The sequence below is a fragment of the Oncorhynchus tshawytscha genome, unplaced genomic scaffold (assembly GCF_018296145.1).
Source record: "Oncorhynchus tshawytscha isolate Ot180627B unplaced genomic scaffold, Otsh_v2.0 Un_contig_673_pilon_pilon, whole genome shotgun sequence".
Taxonomy (NCBI): domain Eukaryota; kingdom Metazoa; phylum Chordata; class Actinopteri; order Salmoniformes; family Salmonidae; genus Oncorhynchus; species Oncorhynchus tshawytscha.
Window position 1 is genome coordinate 32,890 of NW_024609787.1, and position 14,139 is coordinate 47,028.

The 14,139-nt window shown below is 48.6% G+C and overlaps 1 protein-coding gene across 2 annotated transcripts in view; it reads left to right on the top strand.

The window, feature by feature from the left end:
• Positions 1–147: 147 nt before the first annotated feature.
• The window catches only part of lemd3 (LEM domain containing 3), a 47,580-nt gene continuing 33,588 nt past the window's right edge, over positions 148–14,139 (top strand). For both annotated transcript variants that reach the window (XM_042318103.1, XM_042318104.1), the window contains exon 1: positions 148–1,699. In XM_042318103.1, coding sequence (XP_042174037.1) covers positions 157–1,699 — 1,543 coding nt within the window. In that variant the 5' untranslated portion in view covers positions 148–156. The remainder of the gene's footprint in view (positions 1,700–14,139) is intronic.

The following is a 14,139-nucleotide window of genomic DNA, read 5'->3' on the forward strand; positions in this document are numbered from 1 at the left end:
TACGTGACTGCTCTTATAGCAGCTCATTGAGACGCCTGCCCCCTGCCTGTAGACAGCTGACTGACTCAGGATACGGTTATATTTGGATTTTTTTTTTTTTACTATTAGTTCGTCACTTCCGTTACAGCTTTGAGTTTTTTCCCCTTCCGAGTAAAGATGGCGACGGCGCAGCTAACGGACGATGAGCTTTTCTCTGAGTTAAAGAGCTTTGGATTCACTCCAGGCCCGGTCTCCGAGAATACGAGACCGGTTTATTTGAAAAAACTAAAGAAACTACGCGAGGAACAACAACAGAAAGGAGGAACCAGAGCGGGGAAAAACCGAAACAGCGGCAGTAGTATCAACAACAACGGTAGTAGCGGTGGTAACGGCAGCTACACAGCGGCGGCGGCGGCGGGAGCTTCGGGATGCGGAGCCAGGCCAGCTAGCCGTGACGTCACGCCCCGGAGCCCCGGTGGTCGACCGGTCCTGAACGAAAAGCGAACTGGCGGAGCTGGGAAGTTCGTATTGGGTTTTAGTTCGGACGAATCGGACGTAGAGGACCCGAAGAAAAAACGAGGAGTGAATCACAGCGGTAGGAGAGACCGAGGTTCCGCGTATCAACAACAACAGATCAGGCCTACAACGGGAGCTGCTACCGCCACACGGAAGAGCCTGGGAGTCGCTGTGAGTACCAGCAGTAACAACTCCTCTCCCACCGGGCTGCTGGAGGGGAGGAGAAGCGGACCCGGTTCTCTCGATTGGGTGGACCGGGGAAAATCGAGCCTCGAGGTCTCGCGGGCCGCGGAAGTGAAGGGTTACGACGAAGAGCCCGAAGAAGACGACGATTTTCAAGGGGAGACGGAGAGAGACAGTCGGTCTCTGAATGGGAACAGGGCGTCTTACTCACTGAACGCCAGTAGTAAGAAAGTCGGTGATTACTCAGATTCGGAGGAAGAGGAAGAAGGGGGGATAATATCTGGGCAGGACCTTCAACGAGACCGGCGCTTACAGCAACACTACTCCAGACGGAGTCACTCCTCCAAGCCGTCTCCCTACAGAAGTGCCAGGGGGTCAGAGAACGGACAGGAAACGACTGGCGGCATGGCAATCAGACTAAACGACACGCCTGGCGCTAGTAGGAGTCGACTAGACATGATGGGAGGCCGGGGGGAGGAGGAAGAGGAGGAAGAGGGAAAGAAGCGAAGCCCCGGTGAATCGTCCCTGAGCGGGAGCTTGCTGCGACGCCATTACCCCAGGGGGACCATCTACGTGTCGGCTGTGATGGGGGAGAGCGACCGCGGCAGCCCCGGGGAAAGCAGCGGCAACAATTCCCCGTCTTCCGCATACAACAAAAACCACATCGACAGCGGGGATGGCGCCACCAGCAGCAGCAGCAGCCGATTCAGCATCGGCCTGAGACCGCGATTCTCCAACTACAACAGTCTATCCGCTACTTACCGACCCAACCATTCAAATCATAGCGGTCCCAACCATGCCTACAGCCAGTCGAGTCTCAAACAGAAGCACACGGTACCGGAGGATGAGCTGCTCCAGCAATTCAAGCGGGAGGAGGTGGGGTCGTCCACCGGTGGTTGGGGGTTCAGTGCCCACTACCTGTCCATGTTCCTGCTCATGGCCGCCTGCCTGTTCTTCCTCCTGCTCGGCCTCATGTATCTCCGGATGAGGGGGTCTGGAGCCTCTGAGGTCGATGTTGTCGGTAAGTATCCAGCCTAGTAAACTGTAACTTCCTAAACATAGCTAGCTAGTAGTGTTTTGCCTCTCAATCCAATCCATCATTCTGTGGTTAGGTTTACTGTTCAATTGTAGCATTGTATAAAGCTTCAGTTTGCTTCCAAATTGCAGTATAATATCAATATTTAAAACTGATTGATAACCAGCCCAGGTATTTTGTAATATTAGTGGCTGACTGTCTAGATACTGCTTTATACACAGGATTATTAGTGACTGACTGTCTAGATACTGCTTTATACATAGGATTATTAGTGACTGACTGTCTAGATACTGCTTTATACACAGGATTATTAGTGACTGACTGTCTAGATACTGCTTTATACAGGATTATTAGTGACTGACTTTCTAGATACTGCTTTATACGTAGGATTATTAGTGACTGACTGTCTAGATACTGCTTTATACAGGATTATTAGTGACTGACTGTCTAGATACTGCTTTATACACAGGATTATTAGTGACTGTCTAGATACTGCTTTATACATAGGATTATTAGTGACTGACTGTCTAGATACTGCTTTACATAGGATTATTAGTGACTGACTGTCTAGATACTGCTTAACACAGGATTATTAGTGACTGACTGTCTAGATACTGCTTAACACATAGGATTATTAGTGACTGACTATCTAGATACTGCTTTATACAGGATTATTAGTGACTGACTGTCTAGATACTGCTTTATACACAGGATTATTAGTGACTGTCTAGATACTGCTTAACACATAGGATTATTAGTGACTGACTGTCTAGACACTGCTTTATACAGGATTATTAGTGACTGACTGTCTAGATACTGCTTTATACACAGGATTATTAGTGACTGACTGTCTAGATACTGCTTTATACAGGATTATTAGTGACTGACTGTCTAGATACTGCTTTATACACAGGATTATTAGTGACTGTCTAGATACTGCTTTATACATAGGATTATTAGTGACTGACTGTCTAGATACTGCTTTACACATAGGATTATTAGTGACTGACTGTCTAGATACTGCTTTATACATAGGATTATTAGTGACTGACTGTCTAGATACTGCTTAACACATAGGATTATTAGTGACTGACTGTCTAGATACTGCTTTATACATAGGATTATTAGTGACTGTCTAGATACTGCTTTATTTAGTCAGTCACATGTGTTAGCAGTTTATCTAGACAGATTATTAGTGACTGACTGTCTAGATCACTGACTGACTGTCTTTATACAGGATTATTAGTGACTGAGTCTAGATTATTAGTGACTGACTGTAGATACTGCTTTAACAGGATTATTAGTGACTGACTGTCTAGATACACTTTATACAGGATTATTAGTGACTGACTGTCTAGATACTGCTTTATACAGGATTATTAGTGACTGACTGTCTAGATACTGCTTTATACATAGGATTATTAGTGACTGACTGTCTAGATACTGCTTTATACATAGGATTATTAGTGACTGACTGTCTAGATACTGCTTTATACAGGATTATTAGTGACTGACTGTCTAGATACTGCTTTATACAGGATTATTAGTGACTGACTGTCTAGATACTGCTTTATACATAGGATTATTAGTGACTGACTGTCTAGATACTGCTTTATACATAGGATTATTAGTGACTGACTGTCTAGATACTGCTTTATACAGGATTATTAGTGACTGACTGTCTAGATACTGCTTTATACATAGGATTATTAGTGACTGACTGTCTAGATACTGCTTTATACACAGGATTATTAGTGACTGACTGTCTAGATACTGCTTTATACAGGATTATTAGTGACTGACTGTCTAGATACTGCTTTATACATAGGATTATTAGTGACTGACTGTCTAGATACTGCATAGGATTTAACACATAGGATTATTAGTGACTGACTGTCTAGATACTGCTTTATACAGGATTATTAGTGACTGACTGTCTAGATACTGCTTTATACAGGATTATTAGTGTGAGACTGTCTAGATACTGCTTTACACATAGGATTATTAGTGACTGACTGTCTAGATACTGCTTTATACAGGATTATTAGTGACTGACTGTCTAGATACTGCTTTATACATAGGATTATTAGTGACTGACTGTCTAGATACTGCTTAACACATAGGATTATTAGTGACTGACTGTCTAGATACTGCTTTATACAGGATTATTAGTGACTGACTGTCTAGATACTGCTTTATACAGGATTATTAGTGACTGACTGTCTAGATACTGCTTAACACATAGGATTATTAGTGACTGACTGTCTAGATACTGCTTTATACAGGATTATTAGTGACTGACTGTCTAGATACTGCTTTACACATAGGATTATTAGTGACTGACTGTCTAGATACTGCTTTATACACAGGATTATTAGTGACTGACTGTCTGACTGTCTAGATACTGATTTTAGTGACTGACTGTCTAGAGGATTATTAGTGACTGACTGTCTAGATACTGCTTTACACATAGGATTATTAGTGACTGACTGTCTAGATACTGCTTTACACATAGGATTATTAGTGACTGACTGTCTAGATACTGCTTTATACAGGATTATTAGTGACTGACTGTCTAGATACTGCTTTATACATAGGATTATTAGTGACTGACTGTCTAGATACTGCTTTACACATAGGATTATTAGTGACTGACTGTCTAGATACTGCTTTATACAGGATTATTAGTGACTGACTGTCTAGATACTGCTTTATACATAGGATTATTAGTGACTGACTGTCTAGATACTGCTTTATACATAGGATTATTAGTGACTGACTGTCTAGATACTGCTTTACACATAGGATTATTAGTGACTGACTGTCTAGATACTGCTTAACACATAGGATTATTAGTGACTGACTGTCTAGATACTGCTTTACACATAGGATTATTAGTGACTGACTATCTAGATACTGCTTTATACAGGATTATTAGTGACTGACTGTCTAGATACTGCTTTATACATAGGATTATTAGTGACTGACTGTCTAGATACTGCTTTATACATAGGATTATTAGTGACTGACTGTCTAGATACTGCTTTGCACATAGGATTATTAGTGACTGACTGTCTAGATACTGCTTTACACATAGGATTATTAGTGACTGACTGTCTAGATACTGCTTAACACATAGGATTATTAGTGACTGACTGTCTAGATACTGCTTTATACAGGATTATTAGTGACTGACTGTCTAGATACTGCTTTATACATAGGATTATTAGTGACTGACTGTCTAGATACTGCTTTATACAGGATTATTAGTGACTGACTGTCTAGATACTGCTTTATACATAGGATTATTAGTGACTGACTGTCTAGATACTGCTTTACACATAGGATTATTAGTGACTGACTGTCTAGATACTGCTTAACACAGGATTATTAGTGACTGACTGTGACTGCATAGGATTATTAGTGACTGACTGTCTAGATACTGCTTAACACATAGGATTATTAGTGACTGACTGTCTAGATACTGCTTTATACATAGGATTATTAGTGACTGACTGTCTAGATACTGCTTTATACAGGATTATTAGTGACTGACTGTCTAGATACTGCTTTATAAACAGGATTATTAGTGACTGACTGTCTAGATACTGCTTTATACAGGATTATTAGTGACTGACTGTCTAGATACTGCTTTATACATAGGATTATTAGTGACTGACTGTCTAGATACTGCTTTATACAGGATTATTAGTGACTGACTGTCTAGATACTGCTTAACACATAGGATTATTAGTGACTGACTGTCTAGATACTGCTTTATGCAGGATTATTAGTGACTGACTGTCTAGATACTGCTTAACACATAGGATTATTAGTGACTGACTGTCTAGATACTGCTTTATACATAGGATTATTAGTGACTGACTGTCTAGATACTGCTTAACACATAGGATTATTAGTGACTGACTGTCTAGATACTGCTTTATGCATAGGATGGCCAGACTTTTTTTTGCCTTGTGCAATAGACATTGTAATGTGAAAACAATCTAACAGAAGTTTTGAATTGCTACTCACATATTTTTAAAATTGCTACATTTTTTAATTCAGCGAGGAGACAAATAAGAAGATATGTGAAACGTATACACTCCAGAAAGGATTTCCCAATAGTTAACACTACATACAGTACATGATGTGCTTTTTGTATTCTGCACCAGAGTCACTCGTTGTCTGACATCAAAATCAGTTATTAGCCTCTTAGCAGAAAATCGCTGCAGGGAACCTAAATGTTTAGGCCTAAAAAAAAAACAATGATTTCACAGGACTCATTTGGTGTGTAAAGAAGCGGGTTTAGCAGTTGTTGTGTCGTCCCCCCCCCCCATTCACACCTTCAGAGACAGGAAGTCCTACATCATCATTCTACATAGAGGGACACTTCTTCTCTATGGAGGGCACAGCAGACGTTTTATCATGTCAGCATAGACAGCAACCTCCATCCGTTGGCTTCCGTAGCGAACGATCGGCCCACTAGCCCGTTCAACCCCACTGTGTGTGTTTCAGAGTATGCTCATAGAAATGACTCGATTAAAGCCTTATTAATACACATACTGTAGTATTTACAGTGAGCTATTAAAACCTATATAACCTAAGCAAATGACTAGCATTAGCCAAATCAGCAGGGAAGATGCCTATGCCTGTCTGGACACTGCAGCTACACTCTTATGCTACCTCACAACTGCACCCGTGAGTGCTGTCAAAGCCACAAAACACATGAAATATTCAATGATCCCATTCAGCAGCATTTTACAGTGCAGTTAGTTTTTCAGTACATGCATATATATGTACCCCCAACCATTGTGTATTTTAGACAAATTCGTGCCTACAGGTTGTCATTCATTATAATGAAACTGTTCACTACCAGCTCTCTGTATAGGAAGCATTTCATGTGGGGAGGGCAAGTGAGTGTTGAATAATGGGCGGTGTCTGAGACACAGTGGTGGTGTTACGTCACAGCAGAGACTGGGGTAGGCCGGGGGGGAGAGGAGACTGGGGCAGGCCGGGAGGAGAGGAGACTGGGGCAGGCCGGGAGGAGAGGAGACTGGGGCAGGCCGGGGGAGGGGAGACTGGGGCAGGCCGGGGGAGGGGAGACTGGGGCAGGCCGGGGGAGGGGAGACTGGGGCAGGCCGGGGGAGAGGAGACTGGGGCTGGGGTAGGCCGGGCCGGGGGAGGGGAGACTGGGGCAGGCCGGGGGGGAGAGGAGACTGGGGCAGGCCGGGGGAGAGGAGACTGGGGTAGGCCGGGGGGGAGAGGAGACTGGGGCAGGCGGGGGAGAGGAGACTGGGGTAGGCCGGGGGGAGAGGAGACTGGGGTAGGCCGGGGGGAGAGGAGACTGGGGCAGGCCGGGGGGGAGAGGAGACTGGGGCAGGCCGGGGGAGAGAGGAGACTGGGGCAGGTCGGGGGGGGGAGACTGGGGCAGGCCGGGGGAGGGGAGACTGGGGCAGGCCGGGGGGGGGGGAGACTGGGGCAGGCCGGGGGGAGAGGAGACTGGGGTAGGCCGGGGGGGAGAGGAGACTGGGGCAGGCCGGGGGAGAGGAGACTGGGGCAGGCCGGGGGAGAGGAGACTGGGGCAGGCCGGGGGAGAGGTGACTGGGGCAGGCCGGGGGGGGAGAGGAGACTGGGGTAGGCCCGGGGGAGAGAGGAGACTGGGGTAGGCTGTTAAATGGGGGGGGGAGGAGACTGGGGTAGGCCGGGGGAGAGGAGACTGGGGTAGGCCTGGATAAGGGGGGGAGAGGAGACTGGGGTAGGCCGGGGGGAGAGGAGACTGGGGCAGGCCGGGGGAGGAGACTGGGGCAGGCCGGGGGGAGAGGAGACTGGGGCAGGCCGGGGGAGAGGAGACTGGGGCAGGCCGGGGGAGAAGAGACTGGGGCAGGCCGGGGGGGAGAGGAGACTGGGGCAGGCCGGGGGAGGGGAGACTGGGGCAGGCCAGAGCAGGGAGCTGGGATTGCTTCCAAATGTCACACTATTCCCTACGTGCCCTGGTCTAACATAGGGAATCGGGTGCCAGCGGCAGGTAGCCTAGCGGTTAAGAGCATTGGGCCAGCGAAGGTCGCTGGTTCGAATCCCCAAGCCAACTAGGTGGAAAAATCTGTCGATGCCCTTGAGCAAGTCACTTAACCCTAATCGCTCCTGTAAGTATCTCTGGATAAGAGAATCAGCTAAATGACTCACTACTGTAAGTCTCTCTGGATAAGAGTCTGCTAAATGACTCACTACTGTAAGTCTCTCTGGATAAGAGTCTGCTAAATGACTCACTACTGTAAGTCTCTCTGGATAAGAGTCTGCTAAATGACTCACTACTGTCAGTCTCTCTGGATAAGAGTCTGCTAAATGACTCACTACTGTAAGTCTCTCTGGATAAGAGAATCAGCTAAATGACTCCCTACTGTCAGTCTCTCTGGATAAGAGCGTCTGTTAAATGACTCACTACTGTCAGTCTCTCTGGATAAGAGCGTCTGTTAAATGACTCACTACTGTCAGTCTCTCTGGATAAGAGCGTCTGTTAAATGACTCACTACTGTCAGTCTCTCTGGATAAGAGCGTCTGTTAAATGACTCAAATGTTTGTAAAATGTACATTTGAGATGCAGATGAGGAGCAGAGCAGGAAGTACAGAGTGACCAGTGATTTCCCCTGTCTAGGACACACACACCCCAAACACACTTACTGCTCTGTTAGTAGGTGCAGCAGGCGGTAGACACTAGCTAGGTTCCTCCAGCTCCTGTCCCTGTTGGATGAGACACTAGCTAGGTTCCTCCAGCTCCTGGTCCTGTTGGATGAGACACTAGCTCGGTTCCTCCAGCTCCTGTTCCTGTTGGATGAGACACTAGCTAGGTTCCTCCAGCTCCCTCTGTTCCTGTTGGATGAGACACTAGCTAGGTTCCTCCAGCTCCTGTCCCTGTTGGATGAGACACTAGCTAGGTTCCTCCAGCTCCTGTTCCTGTTGGATTAAACACTAGCTAGGTTCCTCCAGCTCCCTCTGTTCCTGTTGGATGAGACACTAGCTAGGTTCCTCCAGCTCCCTCTGTTCCTGTCGGATGAGACACTAGCTAGGTTCCTCCAGCTCCCTCTGTCCCTGTTGGATGAGACACTAGCTAGGTTCCTCCAGCTCCTGTCCCTGTTGGATGAGACACTAGCTAGGTTCCTCCAGCTCCCGTGTCCCTGTTGGATGAGACACTAGCTAGGTTGCCTCCAGGTAGTTGGAGGACACTAGCTAGGTTGTTTCAGCTCCGGTTCCTGTTGGATTAGACACTAGCTAGGTTGTTTCAGCTCCGGTTCCTGTTGGATGAGACACTAGCTAGGTTCTTCCAGCTCCCTCTGTTCCTGTTGGATGAGACACTAGCTAGGTTCCTCCAGCTCCCTCTGTTCCTGTCGGATGAGACACTAGCTAGGTTCCTCCAGCTCCCTCTGTCCCTGTTGGATGAGACACTAGCTAGGTTCCTCCAGCTCCTGTCCCTGTTGGATGAGACACTAGCTAGGTTCCTCCAGCTCCCTCTGTTCCTGTTGGATGAGACACTAGCTAGGTTCCTCCAGCTCCCTCTGTTCCTGTCGGATGAGACACTAGCTAGGTTCCTCCAGCTCCCTCTGTCCCTGTTGGATGAGACACTAGCTAGGTTCCTCCAGCTCCTGTCCCTGTTGGATGAGACACTAGCTAGGTTCCTCCTAGCGTGCCTACAGGTAGCTAGGTTGTTGCCTACAGGTAGCTAGGACACTAGCTAGGTTGTTTCAGCTCCGGTTCCTGTTGGATTAGACACTAGCTAGGTTGTTTCAGCTCCGGTTCCTGTTGGATTAGACACTAGCTAGGTTGTTTCAGCTCCGGTTCCTGTTGGATGAGACACTAGCTAGGTTCCTCCAGCTCCTGGTCCTGTTGGATTAGACACTAGCTAGGTTCCTCCAGCTCCCTCTGTCCTGTTGGATGAGACACTAGCTAGGTTCCTCCAGCTCCTGTCCCTGTTGGATGAGACACTAGCTAGGTTCCTCCAGCTCCCTCTGTCCCTGTTGGATGAGACACTAGCTAGGTTCCTCCAGCTCCCTCTGTCCCTGTTGGATGAGACACTAGCTAGGTTCCTCCAGCTCCTGTGTCCCTGTTGGATGAGACACTAGCTAGGTTGTTCCAGCTCCCTCTGTCCCTGTTGGATTAGACACTAGCTAGGTTCCTCCAGCTCCTGTCCCTGTTGGATGAGACACTAGCTAGGTTCCTCCAGCTCCCTCTGTCCCTGTTGGATTAGACACTAGCTAGGTTCCTCCAGCTCCCTCTGTCCCTGTTGGATTAAACACTAGCTAGGTTCCTCCAGCTCCCTCTGTCCCTGTTGGATTAGACACTAGCTAGGTTGTTTCAGCTCCTGGTCCTGTTGGATGAGACACTAGCTAGGTTCCTCCAGCTCCCTCTGTCCCTGTTGGATGAGACACTAGCTAGGTTCCTCCAGCTCCTGGTCCTGTTGGATGAGACACTAGCTAGGTTCCTCCAGCTCTCTCTGTCCCTGTTGGATGAGACACTAGCTAGGTTCCTCCAGCTCCTGTCCCTGTTGGATGAGACACTAGCTAGGTTCCTCCAGCTCCCTCTGTCCTGTTGGATGAGACACTAGCTAGGTTGTTTCAGCTCCTGGTCCTGTTGGATGAGACACTAGCTAGGTTCCTCCAGCTCCCTCTGTCCCTGTTGGATGAGACACTAGCTAGGTTCCTCCAGCTCCTGTCCCTGTTGGATTAGACACTAGCTAGGTTCCTCCAGCTCCCTCTGTCCCTGTTGGATGAGACACTAGCTAGGTTCCTCCAGCTCCCTCTGTTCCTGTTGGATGAGACACTAGCTAGGTTCCTCCAGCTCCTGTCCCTGTTGGATGAGACACTAGCTAGGTTCCTCCAGCTACCTCTGTCCCTGTTGGATTAGACACTAGCTAGGTTGCTCCAGCTCCCTCTGTCCCTGTTGGATGAGACACTAGCTAGGTTCCTCCAGCTCCCTCTGTCCCTGTTGGATGAGACACTAGCTAGGTTTGCTCCTGTCCCTGTTGGATGAGACACTAGCTAGGTTTCTCCTGTCCCTGTTGGATGAGACACTAGCTAGGTTCCTCCAGCTCCTGTCCCTGTTGGATTAGACACTAGCTAGGTTCCTCCAGCTCCTGTTCCTGTTGGATTAGACACTAGCTAGGTTGTTTCAGCTCCGGTTCCTGTTGGATGAGACACTAGCTAGGTTCCTCCAGCTCCTGGTCCTGTTGGATTAGACACTAGCTAGGTTCCTCCAGCTCCCTCTGGTCCTGTTGGATGAGACACTTGCTAGGTTCCTCCAGCTCCTGTCCCTGTTGGATTAGACACTAGCTAGGTTCCTCCAGCTCCCTCTGTCCCTGTTGGATTAAACACTAGCTAGGTTCCTCCAGCTCCCTCTGTCCCTGTTGGATTAGACACTAGCTAGGTTCCTCCAGCTCCTGTTCCTGTTGGATGAGACACTAGCTAGGTTGTTCCAGCTTCCTCTGTCCCTGTTGGATTAGACACTAGCTAGGTTCCTCCAGCTCCTGTCCCTGTTGGATTAGACACTAGCTAGGTTCCTCCAGCTCCCTCAGTTCCTGTTGGATTAGACACTAGCTAGGTTCCTCCAGCTCCCTCTGTCCCTGTTGGATTAAACACTAGCTAGGTTCCTCCAGCTCCCTCTGTCCCTGTTGGATTAGACACTAGCTAGGTTGTTTCAGCTCCTGGTCCTGTTGGATGAGACACTAGCTAGGTTCCTCCAGCTCCCTCTGTCCCTGTTGGATGAGACACTAGCTAGGTTCCTCCAGCTCCTGGTCCTGTTGGATGAGACACTAGCTAGGTTCCTCCAGCTCTCTCTGGTCCTGTTGGATGAGACACTAGCTAGGTTCCTCCAGCTCCTGTCCCTGTTGGATGAGACACTAGCTAGGTTCCTCCAGCTCCCTCTGGTCCTGTTGGATTTGACACTAGCTAGGTTGTTTCAGCTCCTGGTCCTGTTGGATGAGACACTAGCTAGGTTCCTCCAGCTCCCTCTGTCCCTGTTGGATGAGACACTAGCTAGGTTCCTCCAGCTCCTGTACCTGTTGGATTAGACACTAGCTAGGTTCCTCCAGCTCCCTCTGTCCCTGTTGGATGAGACACTAGCTAGGTTCCTCCAGCTCCCTCTGTTCCTGTTGGATGAGACACTAGCTAGGTTCCTCCAGCTCCTGTCCCTGTTGGATGAGACACTAGCTAGGTTCTTCCAGCTACCTCTGTCCCTGTTGGATTAGACACTAGCTAGGTTGCTCCAGCTCCCTCTGTCCCTGTTGGATGAGACACTAGCTAGGTTCCTCCAGCTCCCTCTGTCCCTGTTGGATGAGACACTAGCTAGGTTGCTCCTGTCCCTGTTGGATGAGACACTAGCTAGGTTTCTCCTGTCCCTGTTGGATGAGACACTAGCTAGGTTCCTCCAGCTCCTGTCCCTGTTGGATTAGACACTAGCTAGGTTCCTCCAGCTCCTGTTCCTGTTGGATTAGACACTAGCTAGGTTGCTCCAGCTCCCTCTGTCCCTGTTGGATTAGACACTAGCTAGGTTCCTCCAGCTCCCTCTGTCCCTGTTGGATGAGACACTAGCTAGGTTCCTCCAGCTCCCTCTGTCCCTGTTGGATGAGACACTAGCTAGGTTCCTCCAGCTCCTGGTCCCTGTTGGATGAGACACTAGCTAGGTTCCTCCAGCTCCCTCTGTCCCTGTTGGATGAGACACTAGCTAGGTTCCTCCAGCTCCCTCTGTCCCTGTTGGATGAGACACTAGCTAGGTTCCTCCAGCTCCCTCTGTCCCTGTTGGATGAGACACTAGCTAGGTTCCTCCAGCTCCTGTCCCTGTTGGATTAGACACTAGCTAGGTTCCTCCAGCTCCTCCCTGTCCCTGTTGGATTAGACACTAGCTAGGTTCCTCCAGCTCCCCTGTCCCTGTTGGATGAGACACTAGCTAGGTTCCTCCAGCTCCCTCTGTCCCTGTTGGATGAGACACTAGCTAGGTTCCTCCAGCTCCCTGGTCCCTGTTGGATGAGACACTAGCTAGGTTCCTCCAGCTCCCTCTGTCCCTGTTGGATGAGACACTAGCTAGGTTCCTCCAGCTCCTGTCCCTGTTGGATGAGACACTAGCTAGGTTCCTCCAGCTCCCCTGTCCTGTTGGATGAGACACTAGCTAGGTTCCTCCAGCTCCTGTCCCTGTTGGATGAGACACTAGCTAGGTTCCTCCAGCTCCTGTCCCTGTTGGATGAGACACTAGCTAGGTTCCTCCAGCTCCTGTCCCTGTTGGATGAGACACTAGCTAGGTTCCTCCAGCTCCTGTCCCTGTTGGATGAGACACTAGCTAGGTTCCTCCAGCTCCTGTCCCTGTTGGATGAGACACTAGCTAGGTTCCTCCAGCTCCTGTCCCTGTCGGGACACTAGCTTCCAGCTGAGACACTAGATGACTAGCTAGGTTCCTCCAGCTCCTCTGTCCCTGTTGGAAGACCTGTCCCTGTTGGATGAGACACTAGCTAGGTTCCTCCAGCTCTCCTCTGTCCCTGTTGGATGAGACACTAGCTAGGTTCCTCCAGCTCCTGTCCCTGTTGGATTCCTCCAGACACTCCTCCTCCCTGTTGGATGAGACACTAGCTAGGTTCCTCCAGCTCCTGTCCCTGTTGGATGAGACACTAGCTAGGTTCCTCCAGCTCTGTCCCTGTTGGATGAGACACTAGCTAGGTTCCTCCAGGTTCCTCCAGACACTTCCTGTTGGATGAGACACCAGCTAGGTTCCTCCAGCTCCTGTCCCTGGTTCCTCCATGAGATGAGACACTAGCTAGGTTCCTCCAGCTCCTGTCCCTGTTGGATGAGACACTAGCTAGGTTCCTCCAGCTCCTGTCCCTGTTGGATGAGACACTAGCTAGGTTCCTCCAGCTCCTGTCCCTGTTGGATGAGACACTAGCTAGGTTCCTCCAGCTCCTGTCCCTGTTGGATGAGACACTAGCTAGGTTCCTCCAGCTCCTGTCCCTGTTGGATGAGACACTAGCTAGGTTCCTCCAGCTCCTGTCCCTGTCGGATGCTCTTCACTTCAGCAGACCGGATCAGGCTGCTGCTGGTAGTCGGCTGATGACTGTATTGTAAATTATGCAAATCATCCACAGAGTGAAGGGCACTGCCAAGCAAATATATATAAAACAATGCACATTGCGAAATGCTGTTTGAACTGCAGACGCCCAGAGCTCTCAGTTGACCCCATTTGAAATTAAATGGGTCGAACTCATGCATGAATCATATGAATTTGGTATGAGTCATATAGGGCCCTGTTCTCCAAGTAGTGCACTACGTAGGGAATAGAGGGCCGTTATGGACAGACGCCATTGGCTACCGTCTGTAGCGTTGTTAATGTGTTAATCGTAGACGTTATTAATGTAACACCCACTACTTTAATGAATGCTTTCAGATAATAAT